This window comes from Typopeltis vanoorti, chromosome 25, assembly GCF_054136105.1.
Source record: "Typopeltis vanoorti isolate ZY-2024b chromosome 25, IOZ_Tvanoo_1.0, whole genome shotgun sequence".
NCBI classification, from domain to species: Eukaryota; Metazoa; Arthropoda; class Arachnida; order Uropygi; family Thelyphonidae; genus Typopeltis; species Typopeltis vanoorti.
In genome coordinates, this window is record NC_143573.1 from 40,119,612 (window position 1) to 40,143,060 (window position 23,449).

Sequence of the window (23,449 nt, forward strand, 5' to 3'; positions counted from 1 at the left end):
ATCTGAACTGGAAAAAAAACAACCAAAACAAACAAGTCATCAAACCATTGCTTCGATGGTTCACTGCTATGTCAATAGAAATCCTGAAGTCTCAAGCAGAAAAATTTGCTGAACAATTTGGATGCCACAATTTTGTATGTAACAATGGTTTGCTGGATAATGGAAATCATGTTTATTATTAATTAGTATTGTTTTTAATGACTGAGAAATAAACTGTATTTAGTATTGAAGTGTAGGGTTTTAAAATTATGTACAAATATGTTTAATATTAAATATACTGTAGTTTTTACAAGCATATTCATATAAATAATATCTAGGTGTGTGATTATATTATTTTTTTCTCTCTAATACTACTTTTATTTACTTATTATTATTATTTTTGAATGTATGTTTTATCAAGTGATCAAGAATAAAAAAAACTTGGAGGTATATTTCACTAATCACTGATAAAGTGAGTAATGGTTATAGTGGACCTTTGTTGGTCCCCTAGTGCTCGTTATAACCAGGTTCGACTGTATTTCATCCTGTTCACCTCTACATCTGTACTTCCTCAAAACCACTGCCACTGTCTGCCTCTTGCATATTCACTTTGTTTGGGCATGACTTTTCCAATACAATCAACATTACTCTCCCACATCTGCCTTGTCTGTCTTCATGAAAAATGTTATATCCTTCCATCTTTTTTTGTCAGGATGTCATCCAGACATATCTCACTTATTCCAACAATTTTTGGTTGAATGGAATTAATCACAAAAATTTCATTCCTGTTATTGCAAATTCTTCTGGCATTCATAAACATAAACATTAGCTCATTTCTGGCCCTATAATTATGCCCTGCTGATAACATTTCTTGGATGTGACTCCACTGTATTCATCTTCCATCAATTTCTATCTTGTCTTCACTGATCTTGCATCTCTCTCTCTCTCTCTCTCTCTCTCTCTCTCTCTCTCTCTCTATATATATATATATATATATATATATATATATATATATATATATATATATCAATGCTTCTTGTACCTACTGGCACATAAGGCTGCTCTTGCACCTCTCCCCTCACATCTCTTGCCATTTCAATCCTTTCTTGTTCATTCACACATCCACTTCTGTATCCCATCATCCTCACATCTCACCTTCTGTCTCGCAGTTTCCTGTTCTTCCACATCATCTCTTGCTTCTTCAGGTCTCTTTCCTCAGAGAGCAATGAGTGAGGAATTCAACTAAGTTTCTTCAGCTGATTCACATCAGATCCATTTAAATGTAGCCTATCCTTCTTATTCAGCTCCATCCTTCAAATTTATCCCAAAATTTTACAAAATGAACTCCATTCTCCTTGCACATCTCCACTACATTCCATTCATAATATCTGCTTGTCATCTCAATTCATCACTATCATATCAAGATAGTACACTTGACTACCTATCTAATCACACTGTTATTCTTTACTCTTCTCAACTGGATATCTAGATATCCAGTTTTCATTCTAATTATTACCAATCAAATCATTTGTGCCTACTATGACTAGCAACAGTTTTTCTTGTGTACTCCTCATATCCAGTACTTCAATCATTCTGCTAATTCTAGGCAATGCATAAGCAAACCTTATGCATCTTCTCATTCACAGCACCTCTGATAATTGAATCTGCACATCTAGTACACCCCTGAACATAGTTCATAAATGTTGATGGTCACGATATGTTCAGCCATTAAATGTTTTTATTTTGCTGTAATTACAGCCTAAGTAATATTATCATGAATTAATGTGAAAACAACATTCTAATCCAAATTACATTATTTTTGAAAAAGTTATTTCTGAGATACGTTTTATCATGTAACTGATGTACATCTGTATAATGCAGTGTTGGAACTCTACTCATTGTGAAATAGTCTTGGTAAAAAAAGAGGACGAATATATGAAAACTTTCCTGATTTTAAATACAGAGTTTTTGCTTAAATTATTTACTATATTATGTATATATGTTTATATTAATAATGTAAGTCACACTGAACAACAAAATTCTTTATCCCATTGTAACGGGACAAATTGAGTATCGAGATATATTTATTTTCTGAAATTTTGTCACTTACAGAGCGGCCCATGAGTCCACCTTCCTTAGAACAGAAGACCACCAGTACTGTGACATCAGTTCGAAGCCCGCCTTCACAGGGTCAGAAAAGGCCGTCTACTAGCTCTCCTCCAAATCTAAGTACTGGATTTAAACAACCAAGTGTACAGAGTAAATTCATTTGTCTGTTTTACATATAATATATATATATATTTTTTTTTCTTTTCCTTTGATTTGTCACTCACAGTTATAATTTCATGAAAGTACATGGTTATTGGTAATTTTATACAAAATATTTATTTAAAAAAAAAAAAAAATAGATGCCATTAAGAACAAATCTCAGAATTGCAAGCACTATTAGTCGCACAAAAATTTTTTCCTCCTACAGATTGCATAAAATTTGCATATCACTTTATTTGGTAGGTGGTCTCATTTTTTTCTTAAATTTCACCAAATTGGGAAATTGTGAAAATAGGGAAATGATAATCCAGAAAAAAAAAGAAAAAATCTAAGAGTTTAAATTGTTGAACTTGAATATGTGCAAGTAACATTTCATAGCATAAAGGCCATTTGTAACCATCCTACATTGTACTGTATTTGTAATTTTGTTATTGGTATTAAATGTAGTAATGATTATGGAGTACAAACCTTTTGTCAGGTATCAACTTTAATGACTAAGATTTTTTTTTTTGTGTGTACTGTAAACAGATCTACCTAACTTTGAGTCCCTTAGTTGTCTTTAATCAGAACTAAAGAATTAAACAAGAGACACTGAATATTAGTATGATACTGAAGACTTAAATAAGTTTAAAAGTAGCTGTCACACACACACAGGTTTCAGGGTTTAATGATTTTTTGAAGAGCTGGCTGTCATTTTTGGAGAATACTTTATGGAGAAGGCTGTTCTGAGGAATGGAAATGGATGAATGAAATAAAAATGGGAGAAGCAGGTTGAGTGGGTGGTTAGCAGTTGAACTGTAAATGGAAGTTTAGCAGTTGTTGCTATGGGCTGAACAGAAATGGAGGAAATGAGGGATACCAATTCTTCTGAACAGCATCCATTTCTGGAAGTATCTGTAGAAAAGACTTGATACAGAAACAGACTGTGTGTGTGTGTGTGTGTGTGTGTGTGTGTGTGTGTGTGTGTGTGTGTGTGTGTGAGAGAGAGAGAGAGAAAAATAAGATTGCTGATTATGCTCAATCGTGGGGCAGTTTTCTAAGGTTGGACATAATTAGAATTTGTTTGAAGTTGGCATCCAGAGATTAAAAGTAATGTCCACACTTTTTTGGATTCATAAAAAACTATACATGTTGTGTTTTTGTACCAGGAAGGGTTAGTAATTCATTCATTATCATGCCATCAACCTTAAGTTTTTTAGGAATCCGTTAACTAGTGTGCATCTCTTCTTCATTAAACTGAGTAACATTTATTGATGAAAAAAAAAGCAAACTAATATTTGTTACAGTTGACTCACTACATTATAAAAAACCTTATAAAAAGTTCTTACAAGTTATATGATGCTGTGATAAAATATATTTATTATAGCAAACTGTTCCCTACAACAAACTAATCCTGTGGTCATTGAGTTTGCTCTAATGAAAGTTGACTGTATTATTTGAAGTGTGAAATTTTACTCAGATTTCACACTTCAGAGATTATTATTCTGAGAGTCAAGAACTCATCAAGGTAGACCAAATACTACCCACACCAGCTAACATACTTGTTGTCATACTTGAATTTATTCACACTACTCACACACATAACATTCACTGGCAATTCAATCAAATCACACACCACTCTATGAGAGAAAAATCTAGCCCTCCCCCCTTCTTAACTTCATTCTCGACTTCCCAAGATGCCCTCTCATCCTTTCCTCACCTTACATGAAACGAAAAAATTCCATCTACTAATACAGTAGACACTGCTCATTGTGATCGCTCTGGGACAGTCGCTTTTCGATAACAATAACCGACTGATAACATTAAGCAAAGAATATAAAAAATTTCATCATTTATTTCAATTTATTTTTATGAACATTACTTAATTTAATTTATATGAGCAATTTATAAACAATAAATTGCTCATACTCATAATGCCTTTTGTGTTTGCAAGTTCTTATGCTTTTCGATGCGTCAAAGTCCCATTAATCAAACCATTCTTTTCATGAATATTACTAAACCAAATTTTTAATGCTGATTTGACATGAGTATTCTTACCAGATCGGGCTCTCTTCAGATCCCTGTTCTCATTAGTAAGAGCTGAAGTTTCAATGTTTGATCTGTTTTTTAAAATATTACATAAGAGTGGTTGTGAAATTTTTAAATGTACAGCTACACCATGCTGACTTATTTTGGGCAACTTATCGTAGCACTCCAAAATTGTATGCCTTTCTTGAAAAGATAAATCTTTGATTTTTTACTTGGTTCTTCCATAATGTTAAGGGCTGTTTTAACAAGCACTTAAAAGTCAAATTCACTTACTGGAAGAGAGCACAAAAACAAATTCGAAAAATCACAATTTGACTATATTTATACCACCTGCATTTGCCTGGAAGATTTAAGATTTATGGAAGAATAAGATTAACACAAAAGTCAGATTTCAACAAATGTTCTTTGTCAAATTTTCTCCTGATTAACCCTTAAAGTTCTTAATTCTGAGATGCAAAAGGCTAAACATTTGAGGATTTTGATTAATTTGATAACAATAACCAGAACGTTGATTATAATAGACAGATTATTTTAAATGGTATGTTTTGGTGCCGATTAATAATATTATCCGTTAACCCACTAAGCAGATTTTACTATACCTTGTATGACACTGTCAGCAATTTGGAATTCTCAATCATAATACCAGTTTTTCTCCAGTTTGCTAGTGTGTGCAGTCTACAAATTCTCAGTCTGTCTGCATAATCAATATTCCACAATACTGATATCATTTTTAACATACTTCTTTGTACTCTCTCTCCACTGTATCAGAATTACAACAAACTGGGAAACCAGATCTGCACACAATAGCCCAAGTGAGATCTTATCAAGACCTTGTAAAGAGGCAAAATTACTTTCTCATCTTTTACACATCAAGCTTTTTTTCAGCATTGCAGTTATCTTCAGCATTGTATTTGCAATTTTTGCTATATGGCCCTTGGGCTTCAACTTCCTATCTACTAAAACTCCAAGATCCGTGATCAGTTTCTGTTATCAATATAATAGGACACTGGATATCTCATCACACCAAAGTGCATCACTTGACATTTACTAACATTGAACTAGCTGCCATTTTCACATGTCTATAATTTCAGTCTATTCAAATCATGCTGCAAATACTGCTTATTAGTCACATTGCTGATTACTCTGCCTGTCTTTGCATCATCAGCAAATAGATGTATGTCACATGTCAAATCAAATCCGTGACAATGTCCCTAATGTATGGATTGAATAACAATCCACAAAGGACTGATCCTTGTAGTATACCACTGGTTATCACAAATCTTGCACACTTGCCTCCACCATATACCGCTTTTTTGATATGTCAGTCAGCCATTCTCTTAATTAGCTCAATATTTCATAATCCAGTCTGATATTTTCCAATTTATGCAACCCTTTTCCATGCTGTATTGGCTGTAAGGCCTTAAAATCCAAAAGTATCATGGTGTAACCATTCCCCTTGTCTAACCCAGTGGTAACATTATTATAGAATGTGAAGATGATGCCAAAACTAGAGCTTCCCTTAGTAAACCCATACTGTTCATAGCAAAGTAGTCATTCTTTCTCTCAACCCATTTCTGAATGCGAACCCTAACCAACTTTTTCAAAATCTCCATCACCATCACTTCAGAGATACTGATAGGTTAATAGTAGGACACAACATTCTTTGTACTGCTCTTGTAAAATTGCATATAAAAGTTATCATGATAAGAATCAAACTTGTATTTTTTTCAATTGAAGGGATTACTGTTCATTCGCTCTTCCAGCTGCCCCTAAGGAAATGCTTATACCACTTATAAGCTACCATTATATAAAGATAAATGATGTTGTGGTAATAGTGGTTGTCGTTATGATTATCATCATCATCATCACACCTCCATGGAGTCAAGAGACTTGTCTCAGGAGATCCCACTGACACACACAGTTCACCATACCTTGACTTAAATGCATTCAATGTCTCTGTACTCATCACACTCTCCATACAGAAAATTTACTCCTAATCTCCCCCCCCCCCCCACACACACTTACACTTTCCTTATACAGTTTCCAGTAATGGCCTCTTGTTCTCCCCTCCCCCCCCTCTCCCCAGACATGAGAAATGTCATCTACATTAATATGATAATTACCCCTTATCAACTTATGTCTCAGTTATATCTCCCCCTCTTCCTTCTATCCACTGGTTCTGCAATTTGCATTCTCTCAATCTGTCCTCATACTCCACATTCCTGAAACTAGAAACAGACTTTGTGAATTGTCTTCGAATGCTCTCCAACAACTCATCATCCTTTTGAAAAGCAGGCAACCAAATCTGTGCACAGTATTGTATATGTTGTTTGATCAGAGACTTATATAATGGAAACATAACATCATTACTTCTATGTCAGTGTTCTCTGCATCATTCCCATAATCTGCTGTGTTGTCCTTACAATTTTAGCAAAATATTCAGAAAATTTCAAGTTGCTATCCACCATCACTCCCAGATCTCTCATCCCCTCCACTTCTTCCACGATATCTCCACCAATCCTATGCTCTGTATCCCAGAGCATAGGATTGGTTTCTTTGCTTCTTTGCTTCTCAAATTTTAAAACCTTACACTTCGCTACATTAAATTGACATCACCTCCACACACTTGCCTATCCATAGTCTGTTCAAGTCCTCTTGAAAAACTACATCAGATATAGTTCTCATAACTCCCTCCAACTGTGCATCATCTACAAACAACTGTATATCATTTAAGCCCCTTCCAATGTCATTTACATACAAATTACACACAATAATGGTCCCAAATCAGATCTCTGGGGGTGCACCACTAGTGATTTTCCTCTTCTAGAATATCACTCTCCCATTCACAACCTGCTGATACCTATGAGACCACCAATCTCCAATCCAATGCACTAATCTACTTTCCAATCCCATCTGTTCCATTTTAACTACTAGCTTGTCATGCGGAAGTTTATTGGCAGCTTTTGCAAAATCTAAATATATTACTGTATACCCCCCCCCCCCTACTGTCCACTCTCAATGTATTCATCACCTTGTTATAATAAGTAAGCAGAATGCTAAAATATGGTCATCATTTAGCAAACCCATGTTGTCCATTAAAGACAATTCTGTTGCTGTTGACCCAGTTCTGAATCCCTGTTCTTACTAGCTTCTGCAGCACCTTGACCACAACTCCAACCACTCAGATTATCCTATAATTAAAGCCTTAGTCTTATCACCCCGCTTTATGAAGTGGAACAATTTTGCCACCTTTCCACTCCTTTGGAACTTGGGCCAATGTAAGACTCATCTTAAAAAGGCAAGCTAAAGATGTTGTTAACTCCCTAGAACATTCTCTCAAGACAGTGATATACCATCAAATCCCATGCCCTGTTGACATCAAAGTTTACTCAATTCCTCATATACCTCCTACTCACTCACCATCAGTGGTTTCGGGACCCCCCCATTTCCACTGCTCTCAAGTTCTGCATTATGTCGTAATCACAAGGCTCCTTCTGAGTGTTTATCATTCCAGTAGAAGGAAGAATGACCAATCTCATTCTTCCTTCTATTGGTCACATTGAAAAAACTCCCTAGTGTTTCTTTTAGCCTCATTTACTAACTGTTGCTCATACTGCACTTTCGCCACCCTTACCAAACTGGTCACCTTCCTTGCTGGCTGTTTGTATTCCTCATGTAACTGATCATTACCACTCATCTTGTGCCACCTCCACAATGCCTCTTTTCTTCCAGATTGCACACTTCACCTCTTCAGTCAGCCATTTTGTACGTACCTTATTTAATCTCCTGATCCTTGGAATACACTCAGTCATTGCCTCTACCAGATAGTTCCTGACTAGAGCAGCATTGATTTCCTTCCCATCTAATTCCTCATTCCATTCTATTGCTGTAAACCACCTCCTGAGTTTGTTATAATCACTTGCTTTATAACTTCGCGTATAACCCTTTCTCAAAAAGTCCTGATATGATTGGCTGCCATCCAAGTGATTACTTCATGGTCACTTCCACTAACTAGACGAAGATGTGACACTTATTTACAATAATATCTTCTGACGAGATAATCAAATCCATGACCCTTGATCCATGTTTAGTTATATCTGTTATATAGATCTGTTCAATACTTATTAAGATAGTTGTCCCTCAAAAACTCAAGAAATTTGTTCTCTTTGGTTCAGATGCTGTCTCTTCATTCCAGTCTGTATTACTATACTTAAAATCACCCATAATGATCACCTTTTTCTTATTAGACAATGGTGCCTCATACTTCGAACGCTTCTAACTTCGAACATTCCAGAGTTCAAACACTTGAGAATGCAAGAAATTTGATTTGCAGTTCGAACTATAGTCTAGGAACTCAGAGTCCTATAGCATCAGACAGTTTCGGCATGCCATTGGGCATGCTTCTCCCCCACTAATTTCCCTCACTCACTTCTCCGTGGCTGCACAGTGCATGTCTGTCTCAGTCCACTGTGCGTTGTCTCTTACTTTACACAGCCTAGTCATTGCGTGATATGTTTGTGTAGAGAATTTTTAACTGTTTTTGACATTTTTTTTATTGCCCATGGCATCCAAGAATGTAGAAAGAACAAAACCTAAAATAAAAATTGTAGTATCGGCAATTGAGATGAAAAAAGAAATTATCATGAAACACGAAAGCAGTACGTGTTTGATGGATCTGGTAATGATGTATAAAATGTCAAAGTCAACGATAAGTAGCATTCTTAAGAATAAGGAAGCAATAAAAGCAGCAAATGTGCCTAAAGGTGTTACAACATTGACCTCCAGGTGATCACATGTTATTGAAGAGATGGAGAAACTCCTTTTAGTGTGGATAAACGACAAGCGATTACGTGGTGACGTTATTACTGAGAGAATTATTTGTAAGAAAGCCAAGTACCTGCATAGTGAACTTAAGAAACGCATACCTCAGACCAGTACTGAAAATGGGGAGTTTAAAGGAAGTAGTGGCCAGTTTGATAAATCCAAAAAACGAACTGGGATCCATAGTGTTGTCATGCACGGAGAGGCTGTGAGTTCCGATGTAGATGAAGCGGATAAATTTGTAAAAACCTTTAAGGAGTACGTGGATAGTGAGGGATTTGTATCTCAACAGGTTTTTAATTGTGATGAAACAGGTCATTTTTTTTGGAAAAAATGCCCAAAAGGACCTATATCACAAAAGAAGAAAACACTGCACCGGGATATAAACCTATGAAAGATAGAATTACTTTGCTGCTTTGTAGTAATGCCAGGTGGAGACTGTAAGATAAAGTCTTTGCTCATTTACCATTCTGAAAATCCATGCGTTTTTAAAAAGAACAATGTCATAAAGAGCAAATTCGGTGTTATGTGGAGGGCCAAAACGAAAGCGTGGGTTACCAGAGAGTTTTTCACTGAGTGGATTTATCAAGAATTTGCTCCCACTGTAAAATTTTATCTTACTGAAAAAATCTACCATTAAAAGCTCTTCTAGTGATGGACAATGCTCCTGATAAGGAGCATTGTCCATCACTAGAAGTAGAAGATGGATCTTCTTCAAGGATGGATTCAGTTTCATCAAGTTTGATGGATTCATTTTCATCAAGATAAAGTTTTTGCCACCCAATACCACTTCCATCATACAACCCATGGACCAGCAAGTGATTTCAAACTTCAAAAAACTGTATATTAAGACTATGTTTCAAAAGTGCTTTGAAATAACCAGTGCCACAGAACTGACTCTTAAAGAATTCTGGAAAAAGCATTACAACATTCTTCATTGCTTAAGGATCGTCGATAAGGCGTGGAAAGAAGTTTCTATTAAAACAATGACTTCTGTTTGGAAAAAACTCTGACCAGATTGTATTTCAGTCAGTGAAGTAGTAAGCTGTGAAGAAGAGTCTGTTGTAAATGAAATTGTGTCTTTGGGTAAAGCTGTGGGATTAGAGGTGAGTGATGAGGATGTAGAGGAGTTAATAGATGATCATAAAACCAAACTCAGCCCAGAGGAACTTCAACATCTTCACGATCAACAAGAAAAAGAAGTGGAAAAAGAAATTTTTATGGAAGAGAAGGATGCATTTCCAGTGCCGACCTTCAAGAATTGTTTTCTTTGTTTGGGTTAGAACACAAGCTATTGTGGACAAATGGCACCCTAATAAGACAGTAGTGACCAGGAATATCAACTTATTCAATGACAACGTGATGGGTTATTTTAAAAATATCAAAGAAAATTGTCAGCGCCAAACAACATTAGATAGATTCTTCTCTGCAGAAAAAAGAGAACGTGAATCAGCATTCTCAACTCCATCTAAGAAGCAGAAAGAAGGCATTAACAACGGAGCATTATTTTCGTGTTTGTGATTTTTATATTAAAAAATATTCTTCACTGTTATTTTTCTGTTGTAATAATTAAAATTAATAAAATAAATATAAGATTATTTTGTTTAATTTTTTTTAAGTTAATAACATTAAAATAACCTAAAATAGATAAAATAAAATAATTGAAATTTTTCGGATATGGAATATGGGAAAGGTTTTTTTTTTTTTTTTTTTTTTTTTTTTTTTTTTTTTTTTTTTAATATTGGGCCCATATACAAGAGGTTGGCTGGTCAACCCATAGTATGTTAGTACTGTATGTGCGTGGTGGGTTGGGAAAGGAGAAACTTGTTTAATTTTTTCTAAGTTATTAACATTAAAAAAACCTAAAATAGATAAAATAAAAAAATTTACTGAAATTTTTTGGATTATTTTGCTTTCTATTATTTCTTATGTAAAATCTTGATTCGGACTTCGAAGAATTCATAGTTCAAATGGGTTTCTGGAACGAATTAAATGCGAACTACGAGGCACCACTGTATTTCCTTTTCACTGCCTTCCACATTACTAGATTTATAGCAACACCCTACTAAACATTTCAACCTGTTCACCTCCACTTCATACCATATTGCTTCAAAAACCACTGTTGCTATTTGCTCCCTGCATCTCCATCTTAGATGGGCACGACTCTTCTGCCATCATCATTAGCATTCCTCCCTTTTGCCTTGCCTGTCTTCGTGATATACTACATATCCCTTTATCTCTCCTCGTTCAACCTTGTCTTACTTATTCCAATAATATTTTGAGCAAATGAACTATCAGTGCTACAATTTCATTTCCAGTTCTTTAAATTCTTGTAGTATTTGTAAACATTCACACTATTTAATTTCTGTTTCTACAACAAGTCCCACTGACCCTGTTTCTCGGATATTACTAGATATTTATATCTCATATCTTTAAAGATAGTTAAAGATATGAGAGTGATGTTTAGGTCTGGGTGGGGTATAATATCATCACTGATATTATACCCCACCCAGACCTAAACATCACTCTCATATCTTTAACTTTCTTAATTCTTCTTTGTGCACTCACACATCTACTCCTGAACAATCATTTACACTTCTCATGCAATGTCTCCCTGACCTTCTCTATTTCCCTGTTTACCTTGTATTCCTTCTCTCTCATTCTCTTCACTCATGGTACTCACCTCTCTGTTTGAAAACTCCTCTACCTTACTCTCTTGCTCTTCCACAACACCTCTTGCTTACTTAGGTCTTACATTCATTTCATTTATTATTTTCTCTTGCAGCAACTTTTTCTCCAACTGACTCAGACCAAATCCTCTTATCCAATTCTTCATTCACCCTTCTCATTTTACTAGGTGGAAAACAAACCTTGGGAATATTTTCATCCACCACACGTCTAATCATTGAATCCCTCACAGTGATTGCATTACTACTCTCAAATCATTTGATATTCGTTTAAAATCTTTCATCCCATTCTTCCTCACATTTCCATGCAAATCCATAATTCTCCTTGGTTCATTCTTACGTTTAGTGAGTATGGGAGTGGCGTACTCACTCCCGTAGTAGTGAGTACACTACTACGGAAGTGAGTAGTAGGGCATATCTGTTTACAATTTTTTTAAATCATGGATGTCTTTTGATTCCAAAATGTTAAAAGGACAAGCAATAACGAAATTGTTTGTTTTAATTTAACTACAGATGCATTGTCACTAAAGGATGCAAATATATTGCATGACAAAGGTGAGCCGCTGATCACATAAATAACGTTGATAATTAAATTTAAATGCATTAATTTTATAAATAATGTGAGCAATTATAAATTATAATGAATACTGAGGATTTAATCATGATGTCAATTTATTTTTTTCCTGAAAAACTTAGTTTCCAAGAATCCCTGCATGTATCTCGCACCACAACTTTTTAACTTTAATTTTTTTGGGAAAAAAGTGCTTGTTATATTTGAAGAAATATGGTAATAAAAAACACAGTGAAAATGATTATTTCATTTGGCAGTGCTATGCATGAATAAAAAAATTACATAAAACAAGTAATAAATGGACAAGAAATTGAATGAGAGGGAGAAGATAGGCTGAGTGAATACACACAAGTCAGTATCTGTCACTGGTGAATTTCTGGTATGAGATGTGTCTAGAAAATAACATCCATTCAGGATTTGCTGCAAAATAAGATATGGGAGAGTGATCACACACATGTTTGATAGCATAGAGTGACTCATTAGCTAGTAGCTGTTGTAAATTAAAATAGCAGTTGACTATTTTACTTTAGTTCCATTATCATTTGTTGCCTCCTACAAATAATTAATAATGAGATCTGTGATAAATATCCCACCAGTTGTGTGAGGTTCATGGGGCGATACGGTTTTTGTTGGTGGAAAACAGTGCTGCAGAAATTCAGTGACACTAAGGTTAGGCAATAGTGGCGTTTGGTTTAAAGGATGGTGCAACAGTATTCATGATGGCTGCAGTGGCCAGTCAAGTGTGGTGACAGACAAATTGGTGGAAAGAGTGAACACAAAAATTTGTGAGAATCGCCATCTCACAATTACAGAAGTTTCTTTTGAATTCCCAGAAGTTTCATGCTCAGTCATTCATGAAATTGTAACAGAAAATAAAAATGAAATCCACATTTCAGTGATGACATGTGGATTTCATAAACAACCGTTGAGTTAAAATAACACTTAATGCAGAGGCATCATTCATCATCTGTGAAAGGCCTAAAAAATTTAAACAGGCACCATGGGTCAAAAAAATGACCACCACTGTCTTCTGGGAATGTAAAAGGATCTTGCTCATTGATTTTTCTTCAACTAGGAATCATAGTTAATTTTCGTGTTCACTCTTTCCACCAAATCGTCTGTCACCATGCTTGGCCAGCCACTGTGCTCTTCATCATGAATGCTAATGCCTAACTTTACTGTCACTCATTGCATTAGACCTATAAACTTTACACAGTCGTCAGTGAATTTCTGCAGCACTGTTGTTTTCCACAAAGAAAAACCATATCACACCATGAACCTCGCAACTAGTAAGATTTTTTTTTTATCATAGCACTCATTATAAATTATTTGTAGAAGACAACAAACAGTAATGGAACAAAAGTAATATGGTCAACAGCTAGCTAATGAGTCACTTTATGCAATCATGCATGCATGACCCCTCTCCCGTATATTATTTGGCAGTAAATTCTGAATGGACCTTGCTTCTCGACATGTCTCGTATATTGGTTTAGCCACAGCAGCATTGGGCCAGTCTGTCACAGACTGTGGTTATTGGTGTTCGTTTTCCTCCAGGTGTTCCAATTTTTTTCCTTTGCTGACATAAAACCAACCATGAACAAATATAATAGTGCATCTCTGAGTATGAAAATGAATTTGAGTAATTCAGAGTATTCATGCTATCACCTTAGATGGACTTAAGTTTCCTGATGGAAGTCTGATAGTAATATGATAATACAATAGCTGCAAAAGGCAAAAACTCTCAAGAAATTCTATAATTAATTAAAAAAAAAAAATGTGTGCATTGGCCCCTAGAACTGTTTCTCTTCAAGGTTTGATCAAGGAGGACAGCATATGACTTTTTCAAGTGCTTGGGATAAAAACTTATTTATAACTGAGGTAAAGATCATATAACTTTTTGGGAGTGTTTTCTCAGTCACCTGAAAACATTTTGGATATTTCCCGCCAGTATAAAAAATAATCCTTGCTTTAGAAATAAAGGATTGTTTTATGCTGATGCAATGTAAATCAGAATCCTGTTTATTTAATAACATCTGAATTGAAAAGGCAGAAAACTTTGCAGAAACCCTGTGGATGTTTAAATGAGAAAAGTAGGGGTGGAAAAACAGTTAATTCCTTTTTTTTTCAAATTGCTTTTTATGACAGTCACATTCATGAAAGATCGCAGACTTATTGCACATTAGTACCATGGTAGGTGGATTATATAGTAAATAATCCAAGAACCTTTTTCATTCCAATTTGAAGGAATGTTGTCAACTCAGTATAGTATTCTGAATAAATTAATCCTTTACAATGTAAAGATAAATACAGAATCACTTACACGGACTGTCACTATAGTAAACTTATTAAGAGCTGCTGTAGCACAATTGGAAGAATAGAGAAACATTGCACTCTTCGAATGGAAAAGACCTGGGTTTGATTCTTATTATGATGAGGGGAATCCTTATAGGGGCTTTTTCAGTTGAAGGTGAGTTAGCTGATCTCATATGGTGGCAGCAGAGTTTTTTCTCCCAGAAACTCGGGTTTTTCATCCAGGGTACAGACAAATTGGTCTTCAGAACACACTCAATTTACAGACAAAAATACTGTTGTTGTAATGGGCGATACATAGCGTTGATAGTAGTAGTGTCGTAGTTGGAGAATTGGGTAGTAGTGCAGAGGAAGAGATGTATTTAGCAAAGTAGTGTGCCCTCCCACGATGAGTACTTGGACTCCCTGGAGGTGTTATGTAATAATAATATTGGTATCATAGTGAGAACAACTTGTTATAGCTGATAGTTTGTTATACTGACTTGGTGATAGCACAGCATTTTGCCCATGGGTATTAGTCCTGACTTTTTACTATTTCATTACAGAGATCTTTGCTGTAGTTTGAGTTGACTATAAACTAGTTTTTCTAATAGAAGTAATGCATTTTTAAAAGAAATTATATTTTGGCTTTTTTATTTTTTATTATTTTTTATTTTGATATCAAAGAACTATTCAGAAAGTTGATCTAGTTCAGTTTTCATAGACAGAACTGTGTAGATAAAAAGAAGAAGGGGATTTGTAACTTAACTTTCACATGAATAACTCCTATAATTATTTTTATTTGAAATACATGAATTTTTGGAAATCATTGAATTGGAAAAACAAATCGCTTGATTTTTTGTTATACTGTACTTGTCATTCTAGTTGAATGTGTTTAGAAGAGAGGGTAGTTCTGATCTGTTGTATTAACAACCAATCTAATTAATTGTTAACTGGTTTGTTTAATATATATTTTGTGAATATAACTTATCACACACACTTTAACAAGTTAATCAATTAAATTGTCGTAATTTATCTTTCTCAGTTTAAAACTTGAATGTTCATAGCCACATAAATTTTAGGGGCCTAGTTACATACATTTAAATAATTATTTACATTTTCATTAAATCTTGGTTCAAGTATTATTTACAATATTTCATAACACAAATGTGGGTTACAAATATATTTATAAATTATTAAAGCACTGTGTATTTTACTTAAATAATTATTCAATAAATCCACACCTGCATTGGATTAAAAATTCTTGATGCACTAGATTTTCCCCAGAAGAAGCAATGAATATTTCCTGGACATTTGACCTGATTTTCCTCACTTTCTTCTGCTGAGATGACAGATAGCTGGTTGAGAGAGAGAGAGAGAGCAACATGCACACATTGCATTCTTTGCAACACGTGCATTTCATGGTGTGATGAGAGGAAAAATAGGCTTGCACTTCAGGTCATTTCACTCAAGTCTGAGTTAAGCTGTTGCCTTTTCTCATAGGTGCCACTGAAGTTATTGGCAAATATAGTATGTGGTTGCCTCTTTTATCATGTTAATATTTTCCAAAAAAAAAAAAAAAATATATATATATATATATATAATATAAATTCTGTTTCTGACTTACACGTAACATAAGAGGGTATAGTTTGTGACTTTATTGTCAAGTATGTTACTGTCTGCCTGAGAAATGAACCAAAGAACACATCTATTGGATTGTTAATAAAATACGTTAGTCCTAAAATTTAATAATTGCTAGCCTGGCTGGCCGAGTGGTTAGCGTATCTGCTCTCCAGCCAAAAGGCTGCGGGTTCAAATCCCGCCGTGGGCATGGATGTTTGTGATTGTCTGTGTGAAAGTGGTGGTCGGCAGTAGATGGCTTTAGTGTAGTTGCAGTCAGTTGGGGGGTTGAGTGGAGACAGAATTGTGGAGCAGGTGCCCTCCCTCAATGAGTCTTTGGACTCCTTGGAGGTGTTAAATAATAATAATAATAATACTGCAATCTATCTGTATTGGGAGCTTCTTTTGATAATTTTTTTTTTAATTTTTATTATGTTATGATTTTTATTAAATCAATAAAATTAGATTAATAAAAGTATGTATGCATAACAGGAAATACTGTGTCTGCACATTTTTTAAGGTACTGCTACAACCAGTCTCCCTACATCACAGTCCCAAAGTCAGCCAACCTCAGTGCCATTATCTACAGCTCCATCCACAGTTTCTTTTGGCCAGTCTTCTTTATCTGGTCAACAGTCACAGCAATTACCTCAGAAGCCTGGCGTACCAACTCCCTCCAGCTCACACCTTGCACTTAATCAGGTAAGAATGTTTTGGATGAGGATTTTTCTTTAATGCAATTAGAATTATTCTTCGCTATTAACTAAGCCAAACTATAAAAAAATAACATTACCATACCAGTAACTCTATGCCCTAAAATTTAAATGAAAATGAATATATTATTATCCTTCCAGCAGACATGAAAAATGCTGCAGTTTTCCTAAATACTGAGAAATATTACACACACCAGCTGTCATACTTGTTCTTGAATTCATTCACACTTCTTGCACACCCAACATCCAATGGCATTCCATTCCAATCATACACCACTCTATGAGAGAAAAATCTAGATCTTGCCCACTTCTTTGCAGCATTCATTCTCAGATTTCAAGGATGCCCTCTTGTCCTTTCCCCACCATCCATAAAATGAAAAATTCCATCAACTGAAATCCTATATGGCCCTTTTAGAAGTTTGTAAGTCTCAATCATATCGCCTCTTTTTCTCCTGTTTTCTAGTGTCTGCAATCTGCAAATTCTCAATCTGTCTTCATAATCAGTATTTCACAATCCTGATATCATTTTTAACACATTCCTTTCCACACACCCACCACTGTATCAAAATCACAGTGGAAACTAGGAGACCAGATCTATGCACAATAGCACAAGTAAGGTCTTATCAAGCTCTTGTAAAGAGACAGAATTCAGTTGAATTTGCAATCTTTGAACTTTAACTTTCTATATACTAACACTCCAAGATCAGTTTCTTCTAGCATAATCCCACCAATATAATATGACATTGGATATCTAATCACACAAAAGTGCATGACTTTACATTTACTGGCATCAAACTGACAGCCATTTTCATATTTCCACAATTCCAGCATGTTCAAATCATTCTGCAAGATAGGTAGAACAATTTCTGATTGCTCTACCTATCTTTGCATCATCAGCAAATAGCTGTATGTTGCCTGTCAAATCCTTCCCAATGTCACTATTGTACATATTGAATAACAGTGGACCAAGGACTGATCCTTGTGGTACTGGTTAGAAAGTTTTGAAACAAATCACATTTGAACAGCTATCAGATATGAACTGTAGGTTCAAATACACAAACATTATTCAAGAAAACTGAGAGTTTGAAAACAAGAGCAAAAGCTAGGAGATTCAGTAGCAAGCCCTTAAGAAAACTTTTATTCGGAAAAAAAATGAATGCACTGAGGTAATCTGCAAAGATAGAAAAAAAATCACAACACCATAATAGTTAAACAGGCATTCAAGCAATAGAAGAAAGCATATTGAACGTTTCGGGCAAGTAAGTCGGCTTGTGCTCTTAGGGAATACACAGAAATATGTAAAAAAGCAAAGCATTGTGTAAAATTAGCTAAACAAAAGTCATGGCAAGACTTTGGTAAGAACATAGAAAATAAATATCAGGAAGGTGTTAAAATATTCTGAACAAGATGTTCTTTGAATAGCTTGTTCAGAAAACAAGATTTTTAAAATAATCTTAAATAAAGCCTCCTGAATAGGAGGAAGGGGAAGGGGATATAATTGAGACATATAAGCTAGTCAGGAGTTGTTATCAGGTTGGCATTAAAAACAATAAATCTTTAAAATAATTACTTTAATATAAAGAGCCAATAGGCTTCATTTCGGCTATCTAAACATTATTTAAATTAAGGGGATATTAAATCCCACATTGTTTTAAAACCGAATAAGAAACTCAAAGATTGGAATCAGAGAGTTTCATGACGAATATAGTATAATAAACTATAAAGTATCAGCGACTACTAGCGTGAGCTAATGCAAGTAGTCCAAGTACGTAGTACAAGCTCAGGCAACTCGCAGCAAAGGTGGATAAAGTTCTGATTGCTATTCTTGGTATTTTCCATAATGTGAAAACACATTTCCTAGGAAATGTATGCTGTTATTACATTATGGTGGGAGGTCACTACCCAGACCGGTTTCAGCCTTTATTGAGGCTTCATCAGTGAGTAGCTAGACCAAATTAATACCAAAGGGTATAGCAAAAAGAACTTATATACTCTGCTATACGAGTTTTCAAAAAGGTGCACTCATTAAGTTACTTTAATATAAAGATCCAATAGGCTTCATTTCAGCGATCTAAACATTATTTAAATTAAGGGGATATTAAATCCCACATTGTTTTAAAACATAATAAGAAACTCAAAGATTGGAATCAAGAGTTTCATGCCGAATATAGTATAATAAACTATAAAGTATCAGCGACTACTGGCGTGAGCTAATGCAAGTAGTCCAAGCTCGGGCAACTCGCAGCAAAGGTGGGTAAAGTTCTGATCGCTATTCTTGGTATTTTCCATAATGTAAAAACACATTTCCTAGGAAATGTATGCTGTTATTACATTATGGTGAAACAAATTAAGCAGATTGCCTTAGTATTTGCCTCGACAAAAAAGTAGTCAACTGTCCACTTTTCATTGAACAATCTTCCTTCTTCTATAATTTTTCTTTTTTTTGTGGTTCGGTTTTCTTTGGAGACGCTGTGGAAGCCATGCTGGAATTAAAAAAAAAATAGATTGAAAATTAGAAAGCAAGGTTTAATAATCACCAAATCGCCAAATTTTTACTACTAAAAAAAATTACTCTCCAAATTGCCACAAACACATGTAACATCTGCACCTTTCTTCAGTGTCATCTTGACCGTTTACAAGTGCACATTGAAAGCCGTACCAGTGTACCCATGGCGCACATAGAGAGACATCTCTTGCATGGTAAAAGTAGGAAGCAAGAGGGTTAGCGCACCATTTATTATGTCGAGAAGTAACTACTCGCATAGGCGGCAATTTTGAATACATACAATTATTTGAGAATGATTTTATGAATCTCTCATTGCTAAAGAACGTCTTAAATTCAAAAATTCATTGCTTATAAATTAATAGCATGTTAAAATTGTATTTGTAGTATTATTAATGATATTTTTAGTCGCAATCTCATAAAGTTTGTAAGTTTACGATTTTTTTTTTGTTGGGCCACATTCATAGCCATACGTGCCGTGGGTTGGACAAGCCGGCTCTACACCTTAATGTCAACTCAGCTACAACCTTTCTGATTATTACTCCTCTGCTATTCAACTATGGCATTCGTGAGACCACATCCTTGTTCATGAGGACAACAACACAGCTAGTCCAAGATGGTAGATGTACTCAAGTTTTTTTTTTTTTTTTTTGTGTGTATCTGATTTTTTTTTCCTTCTATGTAATACACCCAATGAAGTCTATCATCAGATATATAATCATATGAGTTAATTTTTTGACAAATACCCAATAGTCTTGAAAATCTAAATCTATGAAAAATACATCCTCCCCCAACATCTTTCATAGAGGGGGGAATTAGAATTGGAGAAGGTTAAAGTTGTTCATAGTATATTTCAATATACTATGAACAACTTTAACCTTCTCCAAGTCTAAGTAGTAGGCATAATTTCTGAAAATCTAATATAAAACTGAGAGAGAGAGAGAGAAAAGAGATGTATACAAACTATTACTGCATTAGTTCTTAGTTATCAGCACTTCACAGGAAACAATGAACATATTTCAGTGATTTTTTTTTCTTAAAAAGAAGGAAAATTATTAATTATATAAAAATACCTGTTTAATGGTATTTTTATATAGTGTATTAAAATTATATAATGCATTTAGCTGCTGATATTCCACTGGATTCAAACCAGTGGAATATCTGCTTCTCTGGTGTTGGTATTCAGTTGTTTTGAATCATAGAACAAAGCAACAAGGCTGTAAAGCTGGTGTATGTTGCTCTGGATGGTGTGTTGGTTTTGCAGGATGAAAAGCCACTTTTTCATCATTGAATTCCTGACATGAACCCTGGGGGGGGGGAATACAGGATATGATAGTACTACATGAAAAAGTTAATCAACATTATTAACTTCTTATCAACAATCTTCCTCATCCAAATTAATCTGTTACCCATCCAGACCTAAATGTTATCAGATCTTATAATTCTCTCTTCTAAGGCACTTTACACTATCATTCCACCTAGCTATTGGTCTTCCTATGGGTCTTTTTCCTGTCACCCTGGCATAAAATCATTTTGTTAAATTTTCCTTTCCCATTCAGTATCAGTGGTTGTATCACCTTGAGAGCATTACTACAAATATATTCCTGAATGCTAACAATGTCAATTTCTTTTCTAATATTCTAATTTTTAATATGATAATGCCATAGATACAATCTGTTCACTTCACTAATTGTTTTTAAAACTTTCAGTTCTATCTCAGCTCTCATATCCATAAGTTAAATTTAGTCTGAACAGTGTCTTGTATGCAGCTAGTTTAGTGTTTTGAATAATTTCTCTCTTATTCTGTACAAATTTATTCACTTGACTTCCCACTAAACCAGCGTTGCTAATTTTGTTGTCTATTTCCAAATGTAATTTGCTGTCATCATTAAAAATTCTTCCTGAATAACAAATCTTTCACTTGTTCTATATGTCTCCATTCAGGATTGATGTTTACAGTGTTTCTGCCTCTTTTCATAGTTTTGGTCATTTTATTACTGATTTTCATACTCAAATTTATTATAGTAGTGCAGGTTAGACAGGGAATCCTGCAGATTTAATACCACATTTCTTTCAAAATGTGATCCATGTTTCTAATGAATAACTCACTTTCTCAAACATGAATTAATTCATCTTTCTCTTAGCTTAAATTTTAACTGCTGACTTACAACTCAAATATAGACTAACTATTGCTTGATATAATGTCTCATTTACATATAACTGTAGCGTTTTGAAGAGCTTTACTCCTGGCGCCTTGTTAGATGATGCTTTTTTTTTCCAGATCTACAAAACTTAAATACAAATCCTTGTTATATTCCCAACATTTCTCATCTATTTGTCTTAAAGTGAAAATTTGATCTTGACAATGCTATTTGATCTGAATCTGACTTGTTCTTTCTTTCCAACACTTACTCTCCACATTTTTTCTTAGCCTTCTATCTTTCTCTCTTAAGTATACTTACTTAAATTTCACCAGGAACAGTCAGTAGAGAAATTCCTCTGTAATTCTCACATTGTTTTATTTCCATTTTTTTATATATGAGAGCTTTACTATGTGAGCTCTACTTCAGTCATCTTGAATTTAATCCTGTGACCAGATGTTCTGAATTATGCACAGTAGTCACTGTAAACTTTTATACCTCCATATTTGAGCATTTCTGTTTGAATATCATCTATTCCAGCTCCCTTTCCACGTTTCAGTTTTTTGATGGCTTTTCCACTTCATTTATTGATATGTGTTCCTGACTGCATTCCTGGTGAGTGTTTTCTACCATTGTGCTGATACTGCTTGTTTCGTTCAGCAATGTTTCAAAGTAATTACTGAAAAAATTTAGAATATCTTCATGTCACCTTTATCATCAGATTTCTTATACGTACTTTTCCTCCATTTCTAAGCTTTTTCAATTGCCTCCAGAATATTTTGCCACCTTCCTGATATTTATTTTCTATGTTTTTACCAAAGTCTTTCAATGACTTTCGTTTAGCTAGTTTTACAAAGCACTTCTTCACTTTCTTAGATATTTCTCTGTATTCCCTAAGAGCACAAGCTTACTTACTTGCCAGGCACTTTCTATATACCTTCTTCTTTAACTTCCTGAATCCACTATGGAGTTCTGTACAATATATACTCCAGAACACAAGAAAAATCAGAACTTAAAGAAGAGTTCTGAATTTTCTGTCCTTACAGAGAACCTCAACACGTCACTGTCTATATCAGTCAATGTTTACTTCAGGGTTTGCGACTAAATCTCCAAGGTTTGGTTCTCGTGTTCAACCTCTTTCAGTTTTTCTTGAATAATGTTTGTGTATTTGAGTATACAGTTAATCTCTGATAGCTGCTCAACTTTGATTTGTTTTAATATTTTTTACACTCCTCTTTTCAATACAAAATTCAAATTTATCCTGCTCAACACCAAATAGTGATACTCCAGTTTCAAATCATCTGTACATTTTTGTTTCCTGAACCATGGGGATAACATTTCTATCAACAAAAACACTGAATGAGATTTTTCTTATTTCTTGCAATATTCTGTTCATGTGAATTTTTGCACATTTTTATGTTGAAGAATGGTGATAATAACTAGTTCTATCCTGAACAGAAATCCAGGAGGTACTTACATTATTATTAGCTTTGCTCTTTTCTCCAAATTTTACCTTAACATTTATATAGGTATAGTAAGCATTTCCTACTCTGCTGATTAGATATCTGATAAGAATGAACTTTCCCTTTTTCATTGTGTCTGCCTTTAAAAAATTTCTTCACTTCAACCTTAGTAGAACCTTCTGTGGGAACCTAGGATGGAGGGTGGTCTTGAAAATTCTGATAAACACTTAGAACAAAAATGATATGAAAGCAACTGATATAACCACAAGAAAAATCTACAAGGATATAAGAACATAAGTTACCTTCATAGCTCTGCTACTAGCATGTCTTTCTTGTGGTTATATCAGTTGATTTAATTTGATATAA

The 23,449-nt window shown here is 34.5% G+C and overlaps 1 protein-coding gene across 4 annotated transcripts in view; it reads left to right on the forward strand.

Annotated features, from left to right (window-relative positions):
- Window positions 1–23,449, forward strand: part of LOC150092679 (mediator of RNA polymerase II transcription subunit 25-like) — a 616,627-nt gene that overhangs the window by 195,873 nt on the left and 397,305 nt on the right. For 3 of the 4 annotated variants that reach the window (XM_090414304.1, XM_090414306.1, XM_090414305.1), the window contains exons 9-10: window positions 2,092–2,238; window positions 16,784–16,965. In XM_090414304.1, the coding sequence (XP_090270430.1) occupies window positions 2,092–2,238; window positions 16,784–16,965 (329 nt within the window). The remainder of the gene's footprint in view (window positions 1–2,091; window positions 2,239–16,783; window positions 16,966–23,449) is intronic. The other variant, XM_090414307.1, reaches the window with a different exon arrangement.